This window comes from Lynx canadensis, chromosome D2 (genome assembly GCF_007474595.2).
Source record: "Lynx canadensis isolate LIC74 chromosome D2, mLynCan4.pri.v2, whole genome shotgun sequence".
NCBI lineage: Eukaryota > Metazoa > Chordata > Mammalia > Carnivora > Felidae > Lynx > Lynx canadensis.
In genome coordinates this window covers 26,634,606-26,658,300 of record NC_044313.2, presented here as the reverse complement: position 1 = coordinate 26,658,300, position 23,695 = coordinate 26,634,606, and the positions used below count along the sequence as shown (strand labels likewise).

Here is a 23,695-nt window from a genome sequence, read left to right as displayed (position 1 = left end):
TAAACTTTTATATAGTGTATTGGCCAAAGATGAGGCTTTGGAACCCAATCTAACTTCGACCAGCTTCCAGCTCCATACTCCCTGGCAGTGGGAGCTGCACAAGTTACTTAACTTCTCTGATCTCCCAATTCCTTATCTGTAAAAGGGATATAACAATAGTACCCACCTCATGGGGATGTTGAGAGTAGTCAGTGAGAAGTGCTTTGCACAGCTGCTGGCATTTGGCCAGCACACGGTGAATGGTGGGTGTTGTTAACCACTATCATCAGTCACGGTCATTGTCATTATTCGGGAGCCCACCCTGAGAGACTCCCATCTTGCCGCTCCTCGTGGTATTTATTTACCTTGTGCTGAACCTGTCCCTGTGCTTGCTTTGCAGAAGCCGCAAAGACAGCCTGGAAAGCGACAGCTCCACGGCCATCATTCCCCATGAGCTGATCCGCACACGACAACTTGAGAGTGTGCATCTGAAATTCAACCAGGAGTCAGGGGCTCTCATTCCCCTTTGCCTAAGGTGAGCCGCACAGCACACAGCTCGTCCTCAAGGAGCCACCGGGCCTATGCGTGCCTTCTCCCACACACCTGGGTGGAGTCTGGGACCCAGGGAGGGAGGAGAGCCAGTCGGGCAGTTCCATCTTGGCCCTGTGGGGGGGCCTGTGGACTCTGAACCAGCCTGTAGCCCACACTGTGTGGAAGAACACTCCTTTGTCCAGAGAGGTGTCCCTCCAGCCTTACTCTCTTCGGAAGGCTCAGTGGTCTCGGCAATCTCAGACGCCCCTGCCATCCCACAAGCCCAATGTCAGTAGCACTGGAATAGCAGGGCAGGGCTCTGGTGGGTCGGGCTCTATTTTCTTCTTCTTGTTGCTTTTCCCATGCATAGCGCTCAGTTCTCCAAACCCAGTGGCCAGCACAACAAACTCCTTGAGGGACCAAGAAGCCCAGCTGTGTCCTTTCTGCTGCTGTCCACAGTGCCAGAAAACCCAGCCCTGTGGCCGGCATTCAGCTCTCTGTTTGGGGATGCTGCACTGGGCTGAATCTGTTCAGCTGGCTTCATGCATAGCCCTTGGGGTTTCCACCCTCACTTTTATAGCAGGGGAGGCGACCAGAATAACTCTGAACTCAGACAACATGACAAGTAAGAACGGGGTTACCCTGGTTTGGTCCCTCCCCACTGAGCCCAGAGCCTGAGAAAAGAGTTTGGATGCTAACCAACCTTGGCCAACCACCCTGGGCAGCAGGGCAAAGATAGCAAGTGGTCAGAACAAACAAGGGCTGGAAAGACCCCCCCCCCACCAGGACCCCAGCCATTTCCTCCCCAGCTCCCTCTCTGGCCCAAGCTCAAGATCTTTAGACTGGTAAAGGGTTAATCCAAGGCAGCCTGAGAAAGCAAAGGGGCAGGCTTTGCTTCCTTTGCTGACTGGCATCTCTGGCTCACTAGTTGTCCCTGCCTGCCCTTCCCCCAGGTGTATTTCCAGACTGGGGATTAACAGGAGCTTCTTGTGGCTCCCTCAGAGTGACCCCATTTGGCTTCAGCTTTGATGATGATGATGATGATGGTGATGATTATGATTTACGATTTATTTGTTTGTTTTGAGGTATGCTTGTGGCCTTGGGGCTAGCCTTTTTTTTTTAAGTTTATTAATTTATTTTGAGAGCGAGCACAAGTGGGGGAGGGGGAGGGAGGGAGAGAGAGAGAGAGAGAGAGAGAGAGAGAGAGAGAGAGAGAATCCCAAGCAGGCTCTGCAGTGTCAGCACAGAGCCCGATGTGGAGCTCGAAGCCACACACAAGCGAGATCTTGACATGAGCTGAAGTTGATGCTTCACTGACTGAGCCACACAGGTGCCCCGGGGCTAGCCATTTTGTTCTTGTGGGAGGTCCCAGGAGCAGGTGGCAGACACTGCCCTGAGCACAGGAGTTGTGCTGCGAAGGCACTATGCCATCCTCCCTGGGGCTTGGGAAGTTTGTTTAGGTACTGCTTCACCCCCACCTTCAAAGTAAAGGGGGACATGACCCTGCTCTTAGTTCTGGGCATGGCCTTGGGCGTATTGCTAACTGCCTTCTCTAGTCTCAGTTTCCTCACCAGGACGTGAAGGAGGTGTACTCCACTGCCCCTGCAGGCCCTTTGAATGCTGATCTAGTGTCTCTGCTAGCTTTGAGCACTTCGGAAGAATGGCAGTAGAGAACTCGTGAGAGGTTTCTCTTGGACCGTGTTTGGTTACAGTCCCCTGTTGGCGGGCAGGTGGGCAGTCCAGAGGGCATTTGCCAGGCACCCTGTCCCAGGGAGCACAGCCCCCACAGTCCCTGAGCCTTGGCCAGGCCTGCTGCTCACTGTCTCTGTGTTCCTACCCCCAGGGGCAGGCTCCTGCATGGACGGCACTTTACGTATAAAAGTATCACAGGTGACATGGCCATCACATTTGTTTCCACGGGAGTGGAAGGCGCCTTCGCCACTGAGGAGCACCCTTACGCAGCCCATGGACCCTGGTTACAAGTGAGAGGCTCCTTTTCTTTCCCTACCTTTTTTTCCTTCTCCCTACCTTGTCTTCCGTGGGCTCTTCCCACACCTGCCTCCCCCTCCCCTCCCTTGGCAGCTGTTGTTGACTCCCTTCCAGAAGGGCTGGTTATGGGAAACCATGTGGAGTGTGGATGCTGCTGCCTATCCCATCAGCTGTAGTACTTCCTGGCCTCTCCGCCATCCCCTGAGACACCAGGGATAACTCTCTAGGCCCTGGCCATTGGTTTGCTATGGAAATCTAGGTTTGAGAGGTACCAGACTTTCCGCACCCCAGGTAAACCAAAGTCCAGGAAACCAAGGGTGAAGCAGGATAAGATGGAGTCTGGAAGCCACTTGCAGGTGCCTCTGTGGAAATGCCACCAGAACTCCTAGATAATGGACGTGTGGACCTGGACTGGGGCTGGGTTGGGCAGGCCTCAGCAGACAGAGCCTCCCTACTCCCCTCATCTAATGGTTGTCCTGTTCCTCCTAATGGAAACCCAGCTTTTCTGCACAGAAACCTGCTGGCTTGTCCAGAACACTTTGTCCTTCCTTTGCTCTTCTGGCTGGAGCACAGCTTCAGAGCCACTGCCAAGTGGGGTGCTGGGACCTGAGAGCCACAGGCCTCCTTCCAGCCCCCACCCCTGTCCCAGGTCTATAACTGGTGCTTGGCTGGTCCAGCACACTCCCAGATGTATTAGGGGAACATTGTTTTTTTCTTTGTTTGTTGGGTGTGTGGGAGGAAGAAAACTCTACCTTACCTCTCTGAGGAGTATCAAGAAAGGGGATCCGACAGTAATTCAGAAATTGACTGTGCCCTGTTTATGGTATATGGAAGGATGGTTATAGTAGCGGGGAAGAGAATTATGCTGGTTTTGTGGGGTTAACCCTGTCTGGGGGGGTCTGTGAAACATACTTAACTGTCGATGTGGGCGTGTGTGTGTGTGTGTGTGTGTGTGTGTGTGTGGTTGAGCTTGCCACTGAATTTCTCCTCCTTCAGGCCAGCCCTCCCCGCCGCCCCCCTGCACAAATACTAACCCTTAATTAAAACAAACAGCAAACAAAGAATACCAACCACACTCCTCAGACTAAGTGAGGAAGAAATGGAAGCTAGTGCTTTAGGAATATTGTGTTCCATAAATTATCTTGCCTTTTTCCACTGTTGTTATTACATTGTTTCATAACAAAATTACTTTGAACCATAAAGTTATAAATACATTTTAAAAGTCCCACTTGGTAACATTAGATTTCTGTCCATGTGGTGTTGGTAGTTACTGTAGCAAAAGCTCTGAAGTGTAACATTTGAAACTAGCCCAGCACAAGTGGAAAGGGCCTCCCCGCCCCCCACCGCCCCACCCCAGCTATGTCCCAGGAAGCAAGGCTGCCTCTTGCTGGTAAGGAAGGGGGAGGTGGGGACCCAGCAGAAGGGTTAACAGGTCATCATTCCCAGTAGATGACTGTGCTGACAGGTCTCAGAAGTGTCCTCAGATGGCATTTGTGTGTATTGGAGGTTCAAGCACATTTTCTTGGGAAAGTAGGGACCAGGGTCTCCCCAAACTCAAGAAGAAATTACGCCCAGTACATTTTACATCTTCAACTCTGAACCTGTCCTTAGAGTCTTGCCATCCCCCTTAGAAAGTCTTCTCACCCTGAGGAGGGGTTGGTCAGCATCTCCATTCTCATCAGCCTAGGAGCCCCAGCCCCCAGAGGACTCAGCAGATGTCATGATGCCCCTCAGGGCCCCCAGAGTTCTGAATCCAACCGCTTATCCACGGGCTACTGGCGTTGTACTCCCAGCCCCACTCCCCTCACCCTGGGGCAGCCCCCTCAAGGGAGCTGAAGCACTGGGCACGGCCCCTCCCATGCACTGTTGCCCAGGGAACCGGAGCGGTGGGAACCAGCCGCTAGCCTCGGCATGTTTCAATAAAGTTGCTGTGCTGGGGAGCTGCTTAATCAAAGGCCTGTGTTATGGGCTCATTAGTGTGGTCCAGCACGGGCCAGCTCACAGGGGAGCTCCTAGGAAGGCTGGCTGGGGCCCCATTCCCCAAGCCTGCACCCTCACTCACCAAGGGGATTCTCAGGCCTAAGGAGCCCTGGGAAACCCTCTGCCCGTACCCCCCACTCTCCATCCGCCAGTCCTCAGCCATGGAGCCAACACCCAAACAGCTCTCCTCCCTGCCCTCAAAGCAGTCAGCACTTTCTGCATCTGACTGCCAGTTCGCCTTCCCCTTTAGGGTCTTGCCACTGTGGTCACAGGCAGCTGCCTAGCTTGTGGGAACCTGGGCTTGTAATTACTTGTGGGCCTCTGGGGCTCCCTCTGGGGTTGGTTGTCTCCCCAGGAGTCTGCAGGACCTCTTGGAGGCCTGGGATTAGGCTCATTACCAAAGAGGGGCCTCTCCACTGGACCAAGAAGGGCCCCAAGCCCCTCTGGAGGGAGTTCCCCAACACAGAGAGGACAGCCCCCCGCTGCAGGCATCTCTTGCGCGTGCTCCCAGGATCTGGGGTGTCTCGTTGGCCTCTGTGTGCCAGGCCTGTTAGGGACAGAGGAGCAGGAAGGAGCTGATGCGGCAGGCCCAAGAACGTGAAGAGCTCTAGACTTCTGTTTTCTTGGCTGCTGCTTGAACTCTCCCTGTTGATCCCAGCTGAATGGGGAGGGGCTGGGATGACTTTCTTACATCAGCCTCAACAGCCTTGGAAGCCCTGCTCCCAGCCTTGGCACCTTGTTCTGGCTACCAGCCCGGGCCTGTTATCTCTTGGGGAAAAGGCATGGCAAAGACACCCCACATGGGGGAAGAGTGACAAAGGAGAGGCTGAGAGGAAAAGGCAGAAGGTGAGGGAATCTGGGCCCTCACTGGAGTGTGCAGAGTGGCCCCACACAGGCCTCCACACCCACCTTCTCCTGGGCCTGCACCTACCCTCTATGCTCCTCCCCTTCCCCCACTCTCCAGCCGCAGGAAAGTCAAGGCCCCAGCCCAGATAAAGGCAGGGCCGTCTGCAACCCCAGGGTGAGCTCAGTGGACACTCCCTGCTTCCTGGAGGAGCTGGAGAGTCAGGAATCCTGCACCAATTCCATAGGCTTCTCAGTTTCCGGAGGTCAACACCTTGACTCCATCTGCCCTACCATCTGCTGTTTTCATCCTCGTGGAGATTGTAAAGCCTGTCAGCCAGCTCCAGAGCTTTTCAGGAGGGTCTCCAGGCCCTGGGGGAGGCCTGCCAGCATCCTCTCTTGCACACCTTCCCCCAGCATTCCACATCCCGGTAGCTTTAACAACCCTCTCTCCCTTGAGGCTGTCAACATTGGGTTGTTAGTCTTCTGAGCAGGAGCCCAGCCCAGAACTGAGTCGTTCATCTATCCCCAGCCAGGGTTGATCTGAAGGGGGGAGAAGTCAGCCCCAGAGGTCACATGGAGGTCATATCACCAAATATGAGAATATTTTTTTAGGCCCTGCAATGCTTTCTCAGCTGTGTGGTGTCTGATAGCTCACCCAAGTGGAGCCCCCATTCCCAGCCGTTCCTGCCAGCCCTGATGGGAGGCTCCGGCCTCAGGACACGATGCCCAGCTGCTGTTCCGAGTGGGCTCGCCGCTCCAGGCCAAGTTTGGGAATCACTACTGGGCTCTCGTCCTAGCCCAGTGGCTGACTCACCACTGTCCTCTGGACAAGCCCCCGCCTTCTGTCCTCATCCACCCATTTGGACGTTGTGTGGAAGACACTTGGCAGTCCCTGGCCCAGGCCCTGGGCAGCTCCTCTCCCGTGCCTCTACTGTTTCTCCTTCTTCTGGTGAACCTGGCCACAACCTGTTCTCCCTGGAGACGTTTGCCGTCCTGGGACCTCACTGTCCCAGGGTACACCCAACAGGGTTTAAATCCTAGCACTGTGCCTGGGGAGTACAGCACCCTCCCTTTAGGAGAAGACTGTGATGGCCCACTCTGCCCTCACAAGCCGGCAACCAGAGCAGGAGGGCTCTGAGCCTGCTCCTGGCCACCAAAGCCAACTTCTCACCACCCACTGAGAACAGGAAATGAGTGTGTGCCACACACACCTCTGCCCCCAAGCCTGGGGGGTCTCCAGGCTGTTTTCCGGCTTTCGTCTGGCCTGCTGGAGTCTGGGGAGGGGGGTGGACACAGACCGGACTACTTCCTCGTCCTGCCTCCTCCTCGGCCATTGTGGGTGCCAGAGCAGCTCCTTGGCAGGCCTTACCCTGTAAACAACACATTTCCGCCTCCGAGAGAAGGAAAGAGAGGGAAGAAGAAAGCCAAACTTGTTGGGAAGCAAGAACAACGTGTCAACACGAAGAGCAAACAGGGCCCCGGACAAAGTGTGGATTGTCGTATCAAGGGGAAGGAGTGGGCATTGTCAACGCTGTTTGCAGACTCAGAAATAGCACCAACCACAGACGTTTGAATCAGATCTGCAGCAGCTGGGCTCCTGTCTGCGGCACAGCAGGGCCTGCCCAGGGCAGGCCCCATGAAAGATCACTTTTTGGGTTCCTTCTGGACCTTGCTGGGGCTTGGGGAATTGGGAGATTATTGACAGCCCTCCCTCATCACCAGCCAGCCAGGTTGTCCTAAGGCACCTGGTGTGAGCACTTGGAGTAAGCTGCCATCTGGATTCCAAGCCCCCTTTCTGACCAACAGTGGGGGTTGGTAGTGGGGAGCAAGGAGCCACTGCTCCCCTCACATCTTGGCCAAATAGAAGGTGTTGAAGCTGCAGCCACCAACTCACCCCTGTTGGTTAAGCCTGCGCCCAAACCCCCTTCCCCTGTGAGCCTGGGTATTTCCCACCCATGATCCCCTGGGGTGCCTCAAAAGTGCAGATGCCTTGGCCTTGCCAGGATATTCCAATACTGAAGGTCTGGATGGCATCTTCATATTTTCAAAAGCTTGCCAGGGGAGTTTGCTGTTCAGATTGGTTGGTGGGAGCTTTCTCCTCTCACCAGAGAGCCTCCTGCCTCCAAGGGCTGCTTATACAGAAACCTAAGCATTTTACGCCCAGCTCATGGGGACTGCACGTGTTACTGAGTGCTGTTGTTATTTTCAGTATTATTACTGTTATTTCTACTGCTCTTTTCTGGGTTAGAGTAAATGTTCCCTTATGTATGCATTCACTAAGCTGGCCTGGAAATTTGCCTTGCTGTTCCCACTTGGAAACCATCTTTGGGCATGGTTTGCCTTGCTTTCCAGTTGGCCAACTCAATTTTTGAGCAGCTGGGTGTCTATGGTACTCAGCCGTCTTGAGCTAATCAGGGTTGTTCTTCTCGAGGAGATACAGGTCTGGCTGGGGTTAGGACGGCTGGTTTTCCAGGCCATCGGTAGAAGCCAAAGTCACCTTTACCTCCCCTTTCAGAGGAGAGAGAGAAGAGTTAGCCGTGAGTAAACAAGGCTTCTAGAATTGAGGTGTTTTCTCCAGACAGGAAAAAGAGTATCCTCTACCACCATGAGGTCAGATCACTGTTCTAAAGTCCAGGAGCCTTGTCTCCTCTCGACACCGGCTCGTCTGCAAAATGGGGGCGATAGTTACCGCCTTTGCGGGACTGCCAGGAGGGTTCCGTGAAACGATACCAGTCAAGCGCTTAGCCCAGTGCCCCGCACATGGAGGAGGCACCACTGCTTCTGCCACTGGTGGTGTTATCATTGCCACTGTCTTCATAACCATCCTGTTTTCATTTGTGGCAGAGCCAGGCAGCTCCACAGGGACCCAGTGAGCTTCAAGAGCCCCAAGCGTAGCATCGCAGGCTTTTCCCACAGTTGCATCACAACGGCGAGTCTGTTGCTCATGAGAGCGCCTAGGAGCTGCTCCGTCACAGTTGTCTATCTCCAGTGTCCTGTGGATAAGATCTGTTACCATTCTCAGCTCCAGGTCTGAAATATACAAAGAACAGGGCCTGCTTGTTCAATCCAAGCTTCTAAGGTTTAACTCCCAAAGGAAATTAAATTAGCTGCCTGCAGCTATGACAGTCTGTCGTGTTTCTTTGCAGGGAATGTCACCCTTAATATCATGCAGATCTTACGTATAATTTTCTCTGTTTAATTCTTTTAAAATAATGTGAAGTTTCCAGCAGGAACCAGCAAAGCACCAAAAGTGAAAATTGAGGAGTAACTAGGGTTTGTCCCCTTTTCTGGTCTTGCCATCCCTTCCGCCAGCCGGGTATAAAATGAGTTCACACACAGAGGGTACGCGCTTGGTGGTTGTTCTGCTAAAAGCCACCATAGCGTACCCTCTCTCCACCACCTATTCCAGACCTTTGTCACAGGAACTGGCTTAGGACGGAACTCCACGTTAGTGGGGTTGCCTTTCCCTTTGTCGAAAAATGGCTCTTTGGTGTCTCACTGGGTGGTCCAGTCCCGGTGAACCCTCCCCTCCACCTCAGCCCAGCACTATAGTCCCAGACCTATTTACCTTTCTGGCAGAAAGTCCCTCCCTCCAGATTATTTGTGGCTTAGAAATCAGCCCGGCCTGGCCCAGACTGGAGCCATTGTAATGTAATTGGGTTTTAGGTATGCTCGTGTTTGTGCTAGCATTTGCAGAGATGGCAGCAAGCCCCGGAAATGCCAAAACCATGAATGTGACTTTTGTACTCCTCCCGCAGACTGGCGATAACTGGTAGGGAAACTCTGGACTTTGAGAGGGGGGGACCCTGGGATAATGGAGGGGCATGGGCCCTGGCAGTGGGAAGACTGAGGTGTGATTAGGAAAGAGTCCCTGGAGTCTGGGAGTGCTCAAGGTGCACTTGGAAGAAGAATGTGGGTGGGAGGTCCCCCCCACCCCAGTGGGCATTTCTCTCCACTGACTTTGCCTGTTTAAATCTGGTCTCTGCCCTCACCTGAGGCCTGAGCTCCTCAAACAGAAGAAAAAAAAAATTCGGTGAGATGGGAGCCAATGGTCAGAGCCGGTTTGCTGCTGACTGTGGGCTTGCAGCCTGGGAGGATGTCCTTTGGCTCCCTGTCAACCAGGAGAGGGTGCATGTCCAGGTAGAGTGTAGACTGCTTTCATGCCTATGTCTCTGGGGCTCCGCCCAGGGCCAGGCCTAGCAGAGGCACCCAGGGAATGCTGTGGGATTGAACAGATTGATGGGCAGATGAGTGGAAGAATGAATAAATGTGTAAATGTTGTGGGGGGAAGAGCAGTACTTCGGGGATGACTTTAGAGTCCAGACACGACTGGGATATGGTCTTAGCTCAGCCACGCACAAGCCACGTGACATTGGGCAAATTACATAACCTGTCTGTGCCTCAGTTTCCTCATCTGTGAGGAGACTGAAGGAGATAAGATACACTGAGCAGTCAACACAGTGCCTGGTACAGAGGTGGTTTGCTCGCTCGGGGTCATTTTCTCATTCCTCGCTCCCACCTCCATGCCATCAACTTCCTTCCTCTGGAGCCCTCCGTCCTCTGTGGTCCCCAGCAACCCTGCTTGCTGCTCTCCCACACTGCTCTGACATTTTACTTCATCTCACAAGCTGACTGTGTTCCAAATATTGAAACTTCTCTTCTTCCCAGAGTGGACAACTCCCAGGGGAAACCTGAAGGGTATTTTCTCAAGTTCTCGATCCCCATCCTTCTAAAGGGGCTTCCCTCAGAAGAGTCACTCACCTTGGTCTTCACCTCATTGTCCTTCTTCCTCTGTGCCTCACCCAAGGTGTTCAGAGTTTGCTGGAGGAGGCAGAACAGAGGCAGGTGGACCCACAGCCTGGAGGGTAGGGAAGGGTCAGGTGTGGAGACCAGGAGGCTCCTGGACCAGCACAGGAAGGAAAAGGGTGGAGGAGAGAGTCAGGTTGGGAAGAGGAAAGACATCCTCAGCCTGGGCCCATTGTGGTGCAGGCCTGGTGTGAGCTTGGCCTAGCTCTGCAGAGCCAGCCTGAGCCAGTTGGGGAAATGGCCCACCAGCTTGAAGAAGGCCTGTGAGGGTAGTGGTTGTGGCAGCTGAGTAGTGGGGCGAGGCTGTCCTGAACATCAAAGCATGAAGTGACAAGGCATCAGACTAGAGCAGTGAAGTGGGACAGCTGGGAGGTGACTTGGAGGAGAGGTTTCTCGAAGGAAGCTTTGGAGAGCTCAGTGGCTGAGTGAGCCCAGCAGGGCAGGGGTTTGGGAGCTTCCAGCTTGAGATGTGGATACTGCGAAGGGAAACGGGTTGAGAGCCCCTTTCCCATCTGTAAAATGAGAGAGATTGGTGCACAATCTGCAAATTCTCCGGCTCACACATTCTTGGATGTACCTTCTGGGGCATTTCTAGATTCCAGACGAGGCTTGTATTCCAAATCCAAACAGATTCCTTTTGTCCTACCAAGTGGGGGGTAAAGAGGAACATGTGAGCCCAGTTGGGCACGGAGGATGGTTGGCAATCTCTGTTCCCCAGCCATCAGCTTTTCTGTTTCCCCTCTGCTGCACTACCGCGTGCAGGGGCCCCGAACTGCCAAACAGGCTCTTTTCCTGCCCATTCCTTTGTCCCTTCTGGGGACCGGCAGTACCATTCTCCCACGTACCCACACCTTGCTTCCCCGTTGTCCTGCGACAGCCCTCCTTCACTGTCCTCCTCCCTCTGATATGGCAGGCTGGTGGGAGTTGGGGGGAAATGACAGTCAGGGATAGGCTTCCAGCACTTCCCTCTGTCCCTAGAACAGATCCACCACGGGCTCATATCTCCTCCGTGGCCAGAAGAAAGATCCACAGCTTGGCAGTTGGCAAAAAGACCATATATTAAGAAATAATAATAAAAGCCTGTCTTGTGCCTTCTTCCCAGATTCTGTTGACTGAAGAGTTTGTAGAGAAAATGTTGGAGGACTTAGAAGATTTGACTTCTCCAGAGGAAGTAAGCCTGTTTGATTCTCTCTAACAGCGGCTTCCAGTCTCCAGGAGCCTGTGTGTGTCTTTCCATCTGTCTGTCTCCAAGGTGTGGGGATAGGCTGGAAAGGAGACCCTGGAGATGTTAAAAGGCTTTATTTCTGTCTTCCCGCCACCCCCTGCCCCACCCCAGCTGCCATAAGGACACCCAGCAAATTGTCCAAATTGGTGGCTCCGAGAACCTCATTGAAGAGGCAGCCAGGGCCTTTGGGCTAGTGGTTCTCCTCAGCCCCTGCTGTTCCCTGGCAGGTTCTGAACAGAAAGCCCACGCCTGCTGCCAGAGAACATTCCACTGGGGAGTCCTGGTGGGCAGTAAGGGACTTCTGCTCTCGCCTCAGGCCACCCAGGAGCCAGCCTCCTTCCTTCTCCAGCCATGAGCTCTCCCTTCTTGGTCTGCCTCTTCCAGCAGGAGGAGCTGGCAGGCCAGGTGGGGGCTTGTGCCTTCCCTGGCTACTCATCTGGGGTACATGAATGGAGCCCATAATCCCCTTTGTTTTTCTTCCTTGTTCCTGGCATCCTCATTTGCAGGGACTTACCTCATCCTGGAAAGTCCCGTCCCCTCCCCCGGCCTCCTACTAAGCTGCACCCCAGTGGGATCTGAGCCTTCCTGGCCTCAATGCCCCATAGGTTAGTGGAACATTAGCAACCTAGCCAGGCCTCTGGAGGGCCCTCCTCTGCCTATGCGAGAGACAGACAGATGCTTCTATTGGCCTTTCTGCCGGGAAGTGTGTTTGGGGGAGAACTCCTTCACCTCCCAGCAGCCAGGCTTTCAAGCCAGAGGGAGGCCATGCAGGGGCTAGATTTCAGCCAGGGCTGGAGTTTACAGCTGCCAGGGCTCCCAGGGCCGTATCAGCCAGGACATGGTGGCCTCTGATGTCCACCAGGTGGAGGAGAGAACACAGGGTGAGACTGTCCTATCCAGGTCCCCAGGTGGACAGGAACTCCTCAGAACCTGAGGTCACCTCTGCCCTCTGGGATGTGGCTTGATAAATTAACTCATTTATACATTCCAAAGTCACCAAGCACCCAGTCTGTGCCAGCCAATCAACCCCCACAAGTCACCGGTCCCTGAGGCCTGGCTCCTATTCACTCAGACCAGAGCCAGCTGCCCAGAAGTGCTTCCGGAGAGGCCGTGTCGCACTAGGATGGCACCGTGCCAGACTGCTGCTTTGAGCTTGGGTGTTGAAGGGGTAGGAGGGGGACAGTCCAGGCAGGAGGGACAGGAGCCAGGGGGAGCTTAGGAAAGTAGGTCACTAAAAATGACTTTTTTTTTTTTTTTTTGCTTCTCTGTCCAGAGGCTGTCCCCACATCCTGCCCCACTCTCCACTCACTTTGGTCCTGGCTTGGACAAGTCCCCCATCAGAGGGAAGGAGAGGGGGCCAGCCAGGAAATATTAGGCCCATCCACTTCCAGCCCCAGCTCTAGGCAGGCTGAGGGCCCTATTCTTCCCACCTTTCCAGGCTGGGCTGACTTCTCACCTAGCCCTGGGACAGTAGGAGACATAAACAGCAGACCCAGTTTCCAAGTCAGTGAGCATCTAGTGAGCACCAGCTGTGTACCAGACCACATGCAAGGTCCTGGAGAGGGAATAAGATGTATCAGCCTCTTTCCCCTACCCCAAACAGAAGCCGGAGAAACAAAACTGTAAGCAAATCCGTGATTCCTGGGCTGGGGTAGGAAGAACTTGGACTCTCTTTGGCTTCCGCTGGCACCATGCTCAGGCTGGTAACCCTGGGTAACAGATGAGCTTGAATCAAGGAGAGCAGGATGGGGATGCACCAGGCCCAAGAAATCACCTCCAGCCACCCTTGTCCTGCTCCCCTGCTCCCACTGAGGCCAAGCCAGGGCCTCCTTCCCTTTGGACCCTTTGGCCAAGGCCACAGAGGGCAGGTTCCAGGGTCCTTCTGCACCAGCCTCTGGAAGAGAAGCCATGGCAGGGACAGGACCACAAAGTTCCAGACCTCAAGCCACTTCCCTGTATCATCTGCACCCTCCCCCTGCCCCCCATCCCCCCAGCCCCAGGGCCTCAGGGAGCAGATTCCTTACATGCTTGTGGCCGGAGGCAGAACCAAGGAAGTGAGCTGGAGGGAGGTCAGCACAGTCAAGAAAGAGTTAGAAAACATGCCTCCTCCAACCCCAGTTAATTATTGGCAGGGCAAGGGGAAAGAAGGGGTCACCGAACTCCAGCAGCTTGACCCCAGCCACCCACCTGGGAATAGCATTTGCAGTTGAAGCCAGGCAACCAGTGGCCTCTCTTGCCCCCAGCACCTGGGGGACAGAGCATGGGTGAGGGCCCGGCCTCTCTTTAGGCAGCCTGGAAAGAAGGCAGTAAGTTCTGCTAACTGTGTGCACTCTGGCTCTGTGCTTGCTCCCTCCACAGTTCAAACTTCCCAAAGAGTACAGCTGGCCTGAAAAGAAGCTGAAAGTCTCCATTCTGCCCGACGTGGTGTTCGATAGTCCACTGCACTAGCCTGGGCTGGGCCCTGCAGGGGCCAAGGGAGAGCCCAGCTGCTCCCCGGTGACTTCCAGTATAACAACTGCGTAAAAGAGATTCCCACAAATAAAAGGACAAGTGTGAGGATGACTGCGCAGCCACCGCACCCCTGCCTCACCTGCAGCTCAGGGGCCTCACCCCCCAGCCAGCCAAGCCCCCTGGGCTGGGAGCCGGCAAATGCAAACCTTCCCCTCCAGCTGCTGCCACAGGCTGTGGTTTGAGATTTGACTCTGGACCTTCGATGTGCCCTTAGGTGGAGACAGGCCTCATCCTCACCTATCCCCTGCCACGCAGTCCAGCACGAGGGAATGGAGTGGCCGCGTGTGTGCCCTGCCCAGTTCTGCTCTGGGAAGCCTTTGGTAGGCAAGCTCCTCTGGCCACGGAACAGCTCCTCCAGCCATGTTTGCTTTTCTTCCTCCTTATTTTATTTTGTAGAAACCGGATGGTATTTTATTGGTCTTCAAAGATGTCCAGAAGCCGTGTATATAATGTTTTTTAAACAGAACTTTATTCCCAGATGAACTTTCTCATTCTCTAGGACAGGGGCCTAGGGCCGTCTCGCCCTCCCTGAGCCACCACCAGAGAAGGTGCCGGTGTCCGCCTGCCAGCCCAGGGCCTGGTGGAGCCTGGGGCAGGGGGAGAGCTGACTTACGCCCCCATGCAGCCTTCAGCCGAGTTTCGCTGGGGCCAGGAGGACGTGCTGCTTGTTCTCAAGTGGACTAGGCCCCTGGCAGAGTTCAAGGACCACCAGGGTCTCAGAGACTTGGTAGCCCTGGCCCCATCTTCCGGGCCTTGTCCACCCAGCCAGGCTTGCCTGAGAGGGTGAGGCCCAGCACTGCGTAGACCATCCCTACCTGCCCCTCAGGGCCTAGGTCTCCAGCTCTTTGACCAGTCCGGTCCCATTTCCTCATCCCCTGGGCCTCCCAGCCTCCAGGCTGCAGGACTCTGGCATATTAAAAATGGAAAAAATCAACTTCTCAACATGTCCTTCACTTTGATTTTGCAAACACCGCACTCTGCCGCCCTCCTCCTCCCTGCATCCATTCTTTTCTCGTCTTTCCTTCCCCATTTCCTTCCCTGGGCCTCTTTCCCCGCATCCTGGCCTCTCATTGTCTCTTGCCCCCCTACTGCAGATCTCATGGTCTTCCTCCCAGAAACAGACCAATCTCTGGCCCGTGGGTTTAGGGTTCCTCTTGGGTTATCTCCCACTTCTGACCTGGAATCAACAAGCCCCTTCCTTTCTTGCCCTCTTACCTCCCACTCTAGGGACTGCTATTTCAAGATCACCCGTCAGGCCTTTCCAAAGCAAACTCCTTTTGTCGGGGACCTAATAGGACCACACACCGCCCCATCTGCACTGCCATACACACATGGGCACCACCATAGTGCTACAGGAGGCCCATGGGGGGCAGGACCCCTCTGATGAGAGATTCAGCCAACGAGCTGCCTCTAGGGGTCATGAGGGCAGTGGCCAGGCCCTCCAGGGAGCAAGATCTGGACCTCCAAGGGACCACTGGGGCCTGGCTGCTTCTCTGCACATACCCTCAGGGCTACTCAGTTAACTCCATCAGACTCAGAGCTTCAAGGTGGATCAGCCTGGAGTACTGGGAAAGACAGGCTCCAGGCCTCCACCAGTGAAGAGGAAGCTCCTTTGGACCTGATGTTGGCAGTAGCTGTGCCTTCTGCTCCAAGGACTTTTCCAAAAGGACATTTTTTCTGGCCTTCGCGCACCATAGAATCACTGCCTTTGAAGCTCTTGTCATCTGATGTTTCACAGCCAGAGAGGTGCCCTTAGCTTGTCTCCTTTCCTTGCCACCCTGACCTTGCCTCTCCACAAATTCTTTCCTTCTGGGGACCTGCCTCTTCCTGTCTGGTTTGGCTGATGGGGAGGAGGGTATTTTCTGGACTAAGCTTTGTCATCAGTATGGGAGGCAGGCGGGAAGCAGGTGAGCTCTGAGACAATGAGCGTGAAGCCTGTGGCCCCTTCCTGCCCCGTGATGTCAGGAACCTCCAAGGTCCGGCTGAGGCCAGGTGTCCATCTCCTTTCCCTACAGTGCATTGGCTCTGGTGGAGTAGCAGAGCATACACCATCTCTGACCTGGCCTTCCAGAGGTTTCTCTGGGAGGGGGACTCTCTACTGAGCTTCTGGCTGGGGAGAAGGGACCCTCACTGAGGACCAAGTGAGGCCGACCGTGTAGCATGCCCAGCATAGCACCTGGCATATGGTGGGTACTCATTAAATGCCTCTTTCCCTCCCTGCAGCTCTTTGGGAGCCCTGACATAGTGAGTTGGGGAGGTAAGAAGCCTCCCTCCCTAAATCTGCACCTTTCAGAGGCTTCCTTGTGGCTTGCCCAGTCCCTCCTTCCAGGTCCCTGTGGCTAAAGCTTCTGAGAGGAAGGGGCTCCCCCATGCAGTTGGACTTCCACGTACATATGGTACACTCTGGAACTTCTCAGGTCCAGTGTGGGCTACAAGAGGACCACAGACCCAGCTGTCATTCTGACGGGTAGAGCAGCTCATGCAAGGTCTCAGGTCTGGCCAGGGAGCTGGGTGCCTCTTCCTGCCCTTCTCTTCCTCTTCCAAAGGCAAGCCTTCAGGGCAGGAACCAGGAAGCCTTGGGGAGAGTCTAAAGGGCTAGAGCATTTTAAAAAATAAACACAGGGTCTTGGGACTGGGTTTTGAGATTGAGTTGAGAGCAGGGAAAAAACCCTGAAGGTTGGTGCCCCTATGGGGCAGACCAGTAGAGAACTCCCTTGACTGTATTTTTTTATCTGGTTGTCTTTCCTCTCTGGCTTCCAGGTCCTCTATGCCAGGGGAGGTACCCGGGTCCCTGTTAGAAGACAGGAGCCCTGTAGGGAGAACCCTCCTTTTGTATAAGTACCTGAATGCTGCAGTGAGCAGACTTTTGTAAAATTTTATATTAGTTTCTAATGTCAATTGTGACTCGGTTCCTGGGGGCTGCAGCCAGCTTGGGACTTTTGTAAGAATTTTTGGGTGACTCACTTAGATGTCGTTTCCTTCTTGCTCCCTCTTCCTCTGTGTAATCTAAGTGCATTAAACATATTTGCAGAAGTGCCTGGATCTTGTGCTCCTTTCTGGATGCCTGGAGTAGGGGAGCGGAAAGCCTGGGGCCCTGGTAGAGGGGGTGGGTTGGACGCAGCCACTTAGAAGAAGCCAGGATGGGGGAAGGCCCCAGAAGACTGTTGTCGGGAGTGGTGGGGGTGCCAAGGAGCAGGATCACGCAGCTGGTGACTCTTCAGTCATGCAGAAATGACTTTGCAGGGACAGGCTCCTTTTCACTGGTCTTGAATTCCTCTAAGGTCGTGGGGGTAGGTGCAAGGCACAGGTCTGGGAAGAAGAGTGGGTGGGTCAAGACCCTCTTTATTCCCCTTCTGCCCTCCTCTCACCAAAAAGCCCTTTCCCCTTGGGAAGGTGGGCCTTCCTTACCTCCCATTTTAGAGTCCTCGTGTCCCTTCCAGCGAGGGCCAGGAGACAGCCACTCCCCTAACCATCTAAGTTCAGCCTCCTAACCCACTGCCTGATAGCAGTTTGGAGGGGCAGCCTCAGAGCCGTCACACCCACTGGGCGACACAGAAGCCAGCCTTCCCTTCCTGTGGCCTGGGTGAGGAGGTGATGGATCCTCCTTCCGTGGATTGCCCGGCTCCTGTTTCTTCGGGGCCTGGCATGGAAAACAGAGCCCAGTGCCCGTGGGGAGAAGACAACAGCCTGGGACCTCAGAGGCAGGAAGGAGAGGATCCACACCCAGACAGGGTACCCAGAACCTGCAGGACTGCTCTGGGCCTTCACGTGTCCTTTCCCTTCCTGCTAGGCCCAGCTCTCTGGGAGAACAGCAGGGCCTTTTTTCTGGTCCTCAGGATGGAGCCGTAGCACCCAGAGGCTTCTGCTGGAGCTACTGGCAGAAGTCCTGGGGGGATCACGAGCAGGGAGGGGGCAAAGGGTGTCATTTCTTATGAAAGGAATCCCTGTCCTCTTTGAGAACCAGTCGTACCTGGGGGACTTTCCCCAAGCCGAGGTCAGTACTCCTTCCCTGTGAACTCCTACTGAACCGTGGCTGGCCCCTGGAACAGTGGGGCAGGTCCTGTCTGGGGCCCTCAGTCACTCTGGCAGTCAGAGCAAGGGAGCTGGGAGGGTATGGAGCCAGGCTGACGAGCGCAGGGCGGCCCAGGCCACACCCCTTCCCCTTTTCTTTTCTCCTTGGAGGTTGGGGGGTGATTATCTAATCTTCCTCATCTGACCAACCTAGAAGGACCCAGGGCCAGAGAGTTCCTGCCCCAGAGAGTACAGAATTGCAAGATTCTGTGTTTAGGTAGTTCCAAGAGACAGGACTAGGCTGTGGTTATTTCTGGAAGGAGGCTCCTGTGCCTGTATCAGAGACCCCACCCTAGATTTAGGGAGGGGAGAAATCTGCCATGTGTTAGGTAACGTAGCCTCCAAAAGACCTGTACATTCCTCCAGGTGTCGCTCTGCCCCATCTGGGGGGCAGGGGGTGGGATGGGGTTCAGGGGCCCTGGGTTGTGGGGAACCCACAGGCTCCAGAGCCATGGGGCTAGGGAGCCTAGGAGATTTGCCAAACTAGCCTGACCAGAAGGAGAATGCAAGCTGGAAGTGACTCAACGCAGCCTGCCAGGCACTGAGGCAGCTACAGGTTGCAGCCCAGAGGAGGTGGGGAGACCAGGGTGGGGGTGAGGGATTGAGGCGCAGGGCAGGAAAAGGGAGAGATCTGTCCCAATACAGCAGCGGGGAAGGCTGGGGGCGGGGGGGGGGGGGGGGGGGAGGGGGGAGGGCAGGGCAGGTCAGGATGTGGTTTGGGAAGGGCAACCATCTCCAGGCCCCTTCCTTGGGGGTACCATGGGACAGTCCCTTTCTCTCCTCCTTACTTCCAGAAGTCTTTGGGAGAGAGCTAAGGACAGGATGGGGGAGGGGGCAAGATGCCTGCTGGTGGGAGTCCATGGTCTGTGTTCGTTCACTCATTCTTTGAACAAATGCATGCTAAGCCCTCTGCTATACTCTGGGAGACTGGACACAGGCCCAGCCTTAAAGAGTACGTAGTGCAGTGGGGAAAACAGGGAAACAATTGCAAGGAAGAGCCACAAAAGAGAAAGGCTTTCTGTCCTACACCAGCTCCACCACTTATTGTCAGTATGACTTTAGGTTTTTCATCTGCAAATGGATATTCACTTCACAGAGCTTTTGCAAGGATTATACGAGACAATACACATGAGACCCCTGGCACATAGTAATTGCTCGATTAGCGTTAACCATTTATTAAAGGGCTATGCTAGGGTACAGACATAGGAAAGGTACCCAACCCGATCTGGGGAGATTAAAAAAGGCTTCCAGAAAGAGGTGACATCTAAGTCAAAACCTGAAGGATACTTAAGAATGAAGAGGGGTCTTTACTTTCAAAAGCCCTCCAGGCAGATGGAACAAGGACAAAGGCCCCCCCAACTCTTCTTGGGATCGGTAGAGTTCAAATTGCTTTAGGTTTAAGGGATCAAGCTTTCATTTGAGAGCCATTCCCTTGCCTGTTGGATGGAGAACATTTTGAAAGACAGCAAGATTAGAGGTAAGGCCGAGGCAGGCCCGGATTAAGGGAGAAGCAGTAGGGATGGAGAGAATGGAACTCATTCATTGATTCAACAAATATTTACCGAGCACCTACTACGTGATAGGTCCCATTCTAGGCACCAGAGACACATCATTAAAAGAAAATTCCTCCTGGGGTGCCTGGCTGGCTCAGGTGGAGGAACATGGCACTCTTGATCTCAGGGTCGTGAGTTTGAGCTCCACCATGGGTATAGAGATTACTAAATAAATAAATAAATAAAAGTTTAAAAAAATTTTTCTCCTTTCACAGATCTTATATTTTAGTGTTGGGAGGTAGATAATATTTGTTTAAAATAGAGTACAGGGGGGTGCCTGGGTGGCTCAGTTGGTTAAGTGTCTGACTTTGGCTCGGGTCATGATCTCGTGGTTCTTGAGTTCAAGCCCTGCATCAGGCTCTGTGCTGACCGCTCGGAGCCTGGAGCCTGCTTTGGATTCTGTGACTCCCTCTCTCTCTGCCCATCCCCTACTCACTCTCTGTCTCTCAAAAAGTAAATAAACGTTAAAAAAAGTTTTTGAAAAATAGAATACAGAGTACATGGGTATATGCGCTCTGGACAAAAAATAAAGCAGAGGAGGAGAGACGGTGAGGGTTGGGGTGGAGTGTGTTTTTAAATACAGAGGTCAAGGAAGGCCTTGCTGCATAGGTGACATTTGAGCAAACAATCTCAATGATAGGAAGAAGCGTGCAATAGGGACATCTGGAGGAAGCGTGGTCCAGGTAAAGGGCAACTGCAAAGATCCCAGGGGTAGGGGGAGACACACCAGGTTTACTTAAGGAACAGAAGAGGAAGCCAGTGTGGCTAGAGGAGAATGAGAGGAGAGGAATAACGGGAGATTACTTATACAGATGGCAGATTGTGTAGGACCTTGCAGGCAATTATAAAACGTTGACTTGGGGCGCCTGGGTGGCGCAGTCGGTTAAGCGTCCGACTTCAGCCAGGTCACGATCTCGCGGTCCGTGAGTTCGAGCCCCGCGTCAGGCTCTGTGCTGATGGCTCAGAGCCTGGAGCCTGTCTCAGATTCTGTGTCTCCCTCTCTCTCTGCCCCTCCCCCGTTCATGCTCTGTCTCTCTCTGTCCCAAAAATAAATAAACGTTGAAAAAAAATTTAAAAAAAAAAAAAATAAATAAATAAAACGTTGACTTTTACTCTGGTTGAAGTGGGAAGCCATTGGGAGATTTTGAGCAGTGGAGTGACACAATCTAACACATTTTTTTTTTCAACGTTTATTTATTTTTGGGACAGAGAGAGACAGAGCATGAACGGGGGAGGGGCAGAGAGAGAGGGAGACACAGAATCGGAAACAGGCTCCAGGCTCCGAGCCATCAGCCCAGAGCCCGACGCGGGGCTCGAACTCACGGACCGCGAGATCGTGACCTGGCTGAAGTCGGACGCTTAACCGACTGCGCCACCCAGGCGCCCCTCTAACACATTTTTAAAAGATTTCTCTGGCTACTGTGTTGAGAACTGACTCCAGAAGGTAAAGGCAGAAGCAGAGAAACCAGTCAGGATCTAGGAAATAATCCAGGCTAGAGATTATGGTGAACTAATGGAGATGTGAAAAAGTAGTCGAGATATGCTGAAGGTTTAGCTATGGAATGTTCACCGAGAAGTGGAAGATGGCAGTGGGAGAGGGGCGAGTGGGGGGAAGTGTGCAGAAATTAGTACAATTTAGGACATGATGACTGAGATATTCATTGTACCTCCAAGTGAAGATGTCAAGTAGGCAACTAGTATACAAGTGGATAATCTGAAAGATATTTAACAAACCTATAACACCTGATGACTGATTGAATGGATAAGGGAGGTGAAAGACAGGGAGATATTAAGGTAGCCTCCCTGATCCTTGGCTTGGTGATTAAGTGGCTGACAGGTCCACTGACTGAGATGGGGGACGCAGTGGAGGAGAACAGGCTGGAATGTGAAGATGATGAGTTTAGTTTCCAATACATTGAATTCAAAGTGCCCGTGGGACATCTGGTTGGCTACCTGATCGGCAATCAGGAGGGTGAATGTGTGGGCTGAAGATACTGACTGGGGAGTCACCACTAGACAGAAATAAAGCTTTAGGAGCCAAAGGCTCCAGGTAGCCAGTGTCGATTATTAGCAAGAGACTAGGTTGGAGGGCAGGACGCTACGGACTGTCAACTTTTATGAGATGGAAATTGGAGAAGTCTGTGGTTAGAAAGATAAGAAGAAAATCAGAAGAAGAGTGTGATGTCTTACAAGTTAAGGGGAGCGGTCTAGAAAGGTAAGGAATGCAAGGAATCCTTATCCTGGAGGGCATTGGTGAGGAAGACAGAGAAGGACCCTCTAGCTGCTCTAAGATAGACCTTGTTTTTTCTCCTCACCATCTTTAGAACATGGAATTAAGAATTAGGACTTAGGGGCGCCTGGGTGGCTCAGTCGGTTGAGCGGCCGACTTCGGCTCAGGTCATGATCTCGCACTCCGTGAGTTCGAGCCCCGCATCGGACTCTGTGCTGACAGCTCGGAGCCTGGAGCCTGTTTCGGATTCTGTGTCTCCCTCTCTCTGACCCTCCCCCATTCATGCTCTGTCTCTCTCTGTCTCAAAAATAAATAAATAAAAAAAATAATAATTTAAAAAAAAAGAAAAAAAAAGAATTAGGACTTGGAAGCCATTTTCTCCTTGTTTGTTCATTCAGACATGCAAGCATTCATTTATTCATCCATTCAGGATAAGATTTCCCATGTGAGGGGATGCCAAGTGCTGAAGACAGAGGCTCTGTCCATAAAGGGACTACATTACCACCCCACCCCCATCAGGAATAAAGAGATGGAGGTCCTAGAGCAGAGAGGCTCCCTGGTTTTATGGAAGGATCAGTGACCCATGGGTTATACTGAATTGGATTTGAATCTCAGTTCTACCATTTAGAACGTTAATTGCTGATGACTCCAAAATCTATAATCTCAGGACAAACCTTCCCCTTGAGTCTGTCATCCCAACATTTCCACTAGGATATCTGAGCCAACTCAAATTCAACTTAGAGCTAATTATCTTCAATTCTCTTCTTCTTGGTAAATGACACGACCATCCAGCCTCTTGCTGAAGCCCAAATCCTGACAATCATTTAAAAACATTTTGGGGGTCAGTGCCTGGATGGCTCAGTCAGTTAAGTGACCTGAGTCTTGATTTTGGCTCAGGTCATGATCTCATGGTTCCTGAGTTTGAGCCCCACATGGGGCTCTGCACTGACAGTGTGGAACCTGCTGGAGATTCTCCCTCTTTCTCTGCCCCTCCCCTGCTCACACTCTGTCTCTCTCAAAATAAATAAAAACTTAAAAAAAAAAAAGACAGAAGTTTGTAAGGATATACTATATACAGTGAAAAGCACATCTCGATCCCATTCTTATCCCATTTCTGGGTGGGACTCAACCCCCCAGCACGGACTCAACCCCCCCATATCTAACCCATATGTAGTCCTGTTGGCACTGCTTCCAAAATATATCCCAAATCTGATGCTTCTTATAACTAGCTTCAAGTCTAAACTTCTTACCGTGACCTATCAGGCCCTGTGTGTTCTGGCCGTGACTGTCTTCTCTCTTACCACAAAGCCTCCTTTCTGCCCTGGAACATGCCTAATCTATTGCTTTCCCATTTGTTTCTCCTTCTGACTGAAGCACTCTTTCCTCAGGTTGTCATTGGCCTGACTCCTCCTGAACATTCAGGTCTTGGCTCAGATGTCGCTTTTCCAGAGAGGTCTGTGTGAGCCCCTTAAGCTCTATCACAGAAATTCTTACATATTTAGTATTTTTTGTGTATATATGTATGTATGTATATGTTTTCCAGGGAATCCCCTAAAAAATGTCCGGCACTTAAAGGCTTTTGTTAAATATTTGTTAACTGACCAATGGACCTCCAGCAGACTACTTCTAAGCCTCCGTTCCCTTATTAATAGAAGGGGGATTATAATGCCTATTTTGCTTGGTAGTTTTAAGCGTCAGAAATGTGGGGGAAAGTTAAGGACATCAGGAAACTGCCCCACAGAGAACCTTCGCAGTCCCTTGCTCAGTTCCCTCAGACAGAAGGTGCAGACTTATAAACCCTCCTTTTCCTCCCAGGTAAAAACAGCTGTGGGTGAAAAGGCCCAGGAAGAAGCGGTCCCACTACGCAGCGGCACCATCGCCCTTTTAAGAAGCGCGGAACTCTCCTCCCACCCTAGTGTTTAATGTACCGAAGTAAGTGCTAGTCACGTGAGGCTCTGGGGGCTGCCCCGCCTT

At 53.0% G+C, this 23,695-nt stretch overlaps 1 protein-coding gene across 3 annotated transcripts in view; it reads left to right on the top strand.

The window, feature by feature from the left end:
* SUFU (SUFU negative regulator of hedgehog signaling) overlaps window positions 1-16,903 on the top strand; it is a 117,419-nt gene extending 100,516 nt beyond the window's left edge. For 2 of the 3 annotated variants that reach the window (XM_030334603.2, XM_030334602.2), the window contains exons 9-12: window positions 380-514; window positions 2,354-2,492; window positions 11,234-11,302; window positions 13,715-16,903. In XM_030334603.2, coding sequence (XP_030190463.1) covers window positions 380-514; window positions 2,354-2,492; window positions 11,234-11,302; window positions 13,715-13,804 — 433 coding nt within the window. In that variant the 3' untranslated portion in view covers window positions 13,805-16,903. Of the gene's footprint in view, window positions 1-379; window positions 515-1,463; window positions 1,671-2,353; window positions 2,493-11,233; window positions 11,303-13,714 lie in introns of those variants that run through there. The other variant, XM_030334604.1, reaches the window with a different exon arrangement.
* Window positions 16,904-23,695: the final 6,792 nt, after the last annotated feature.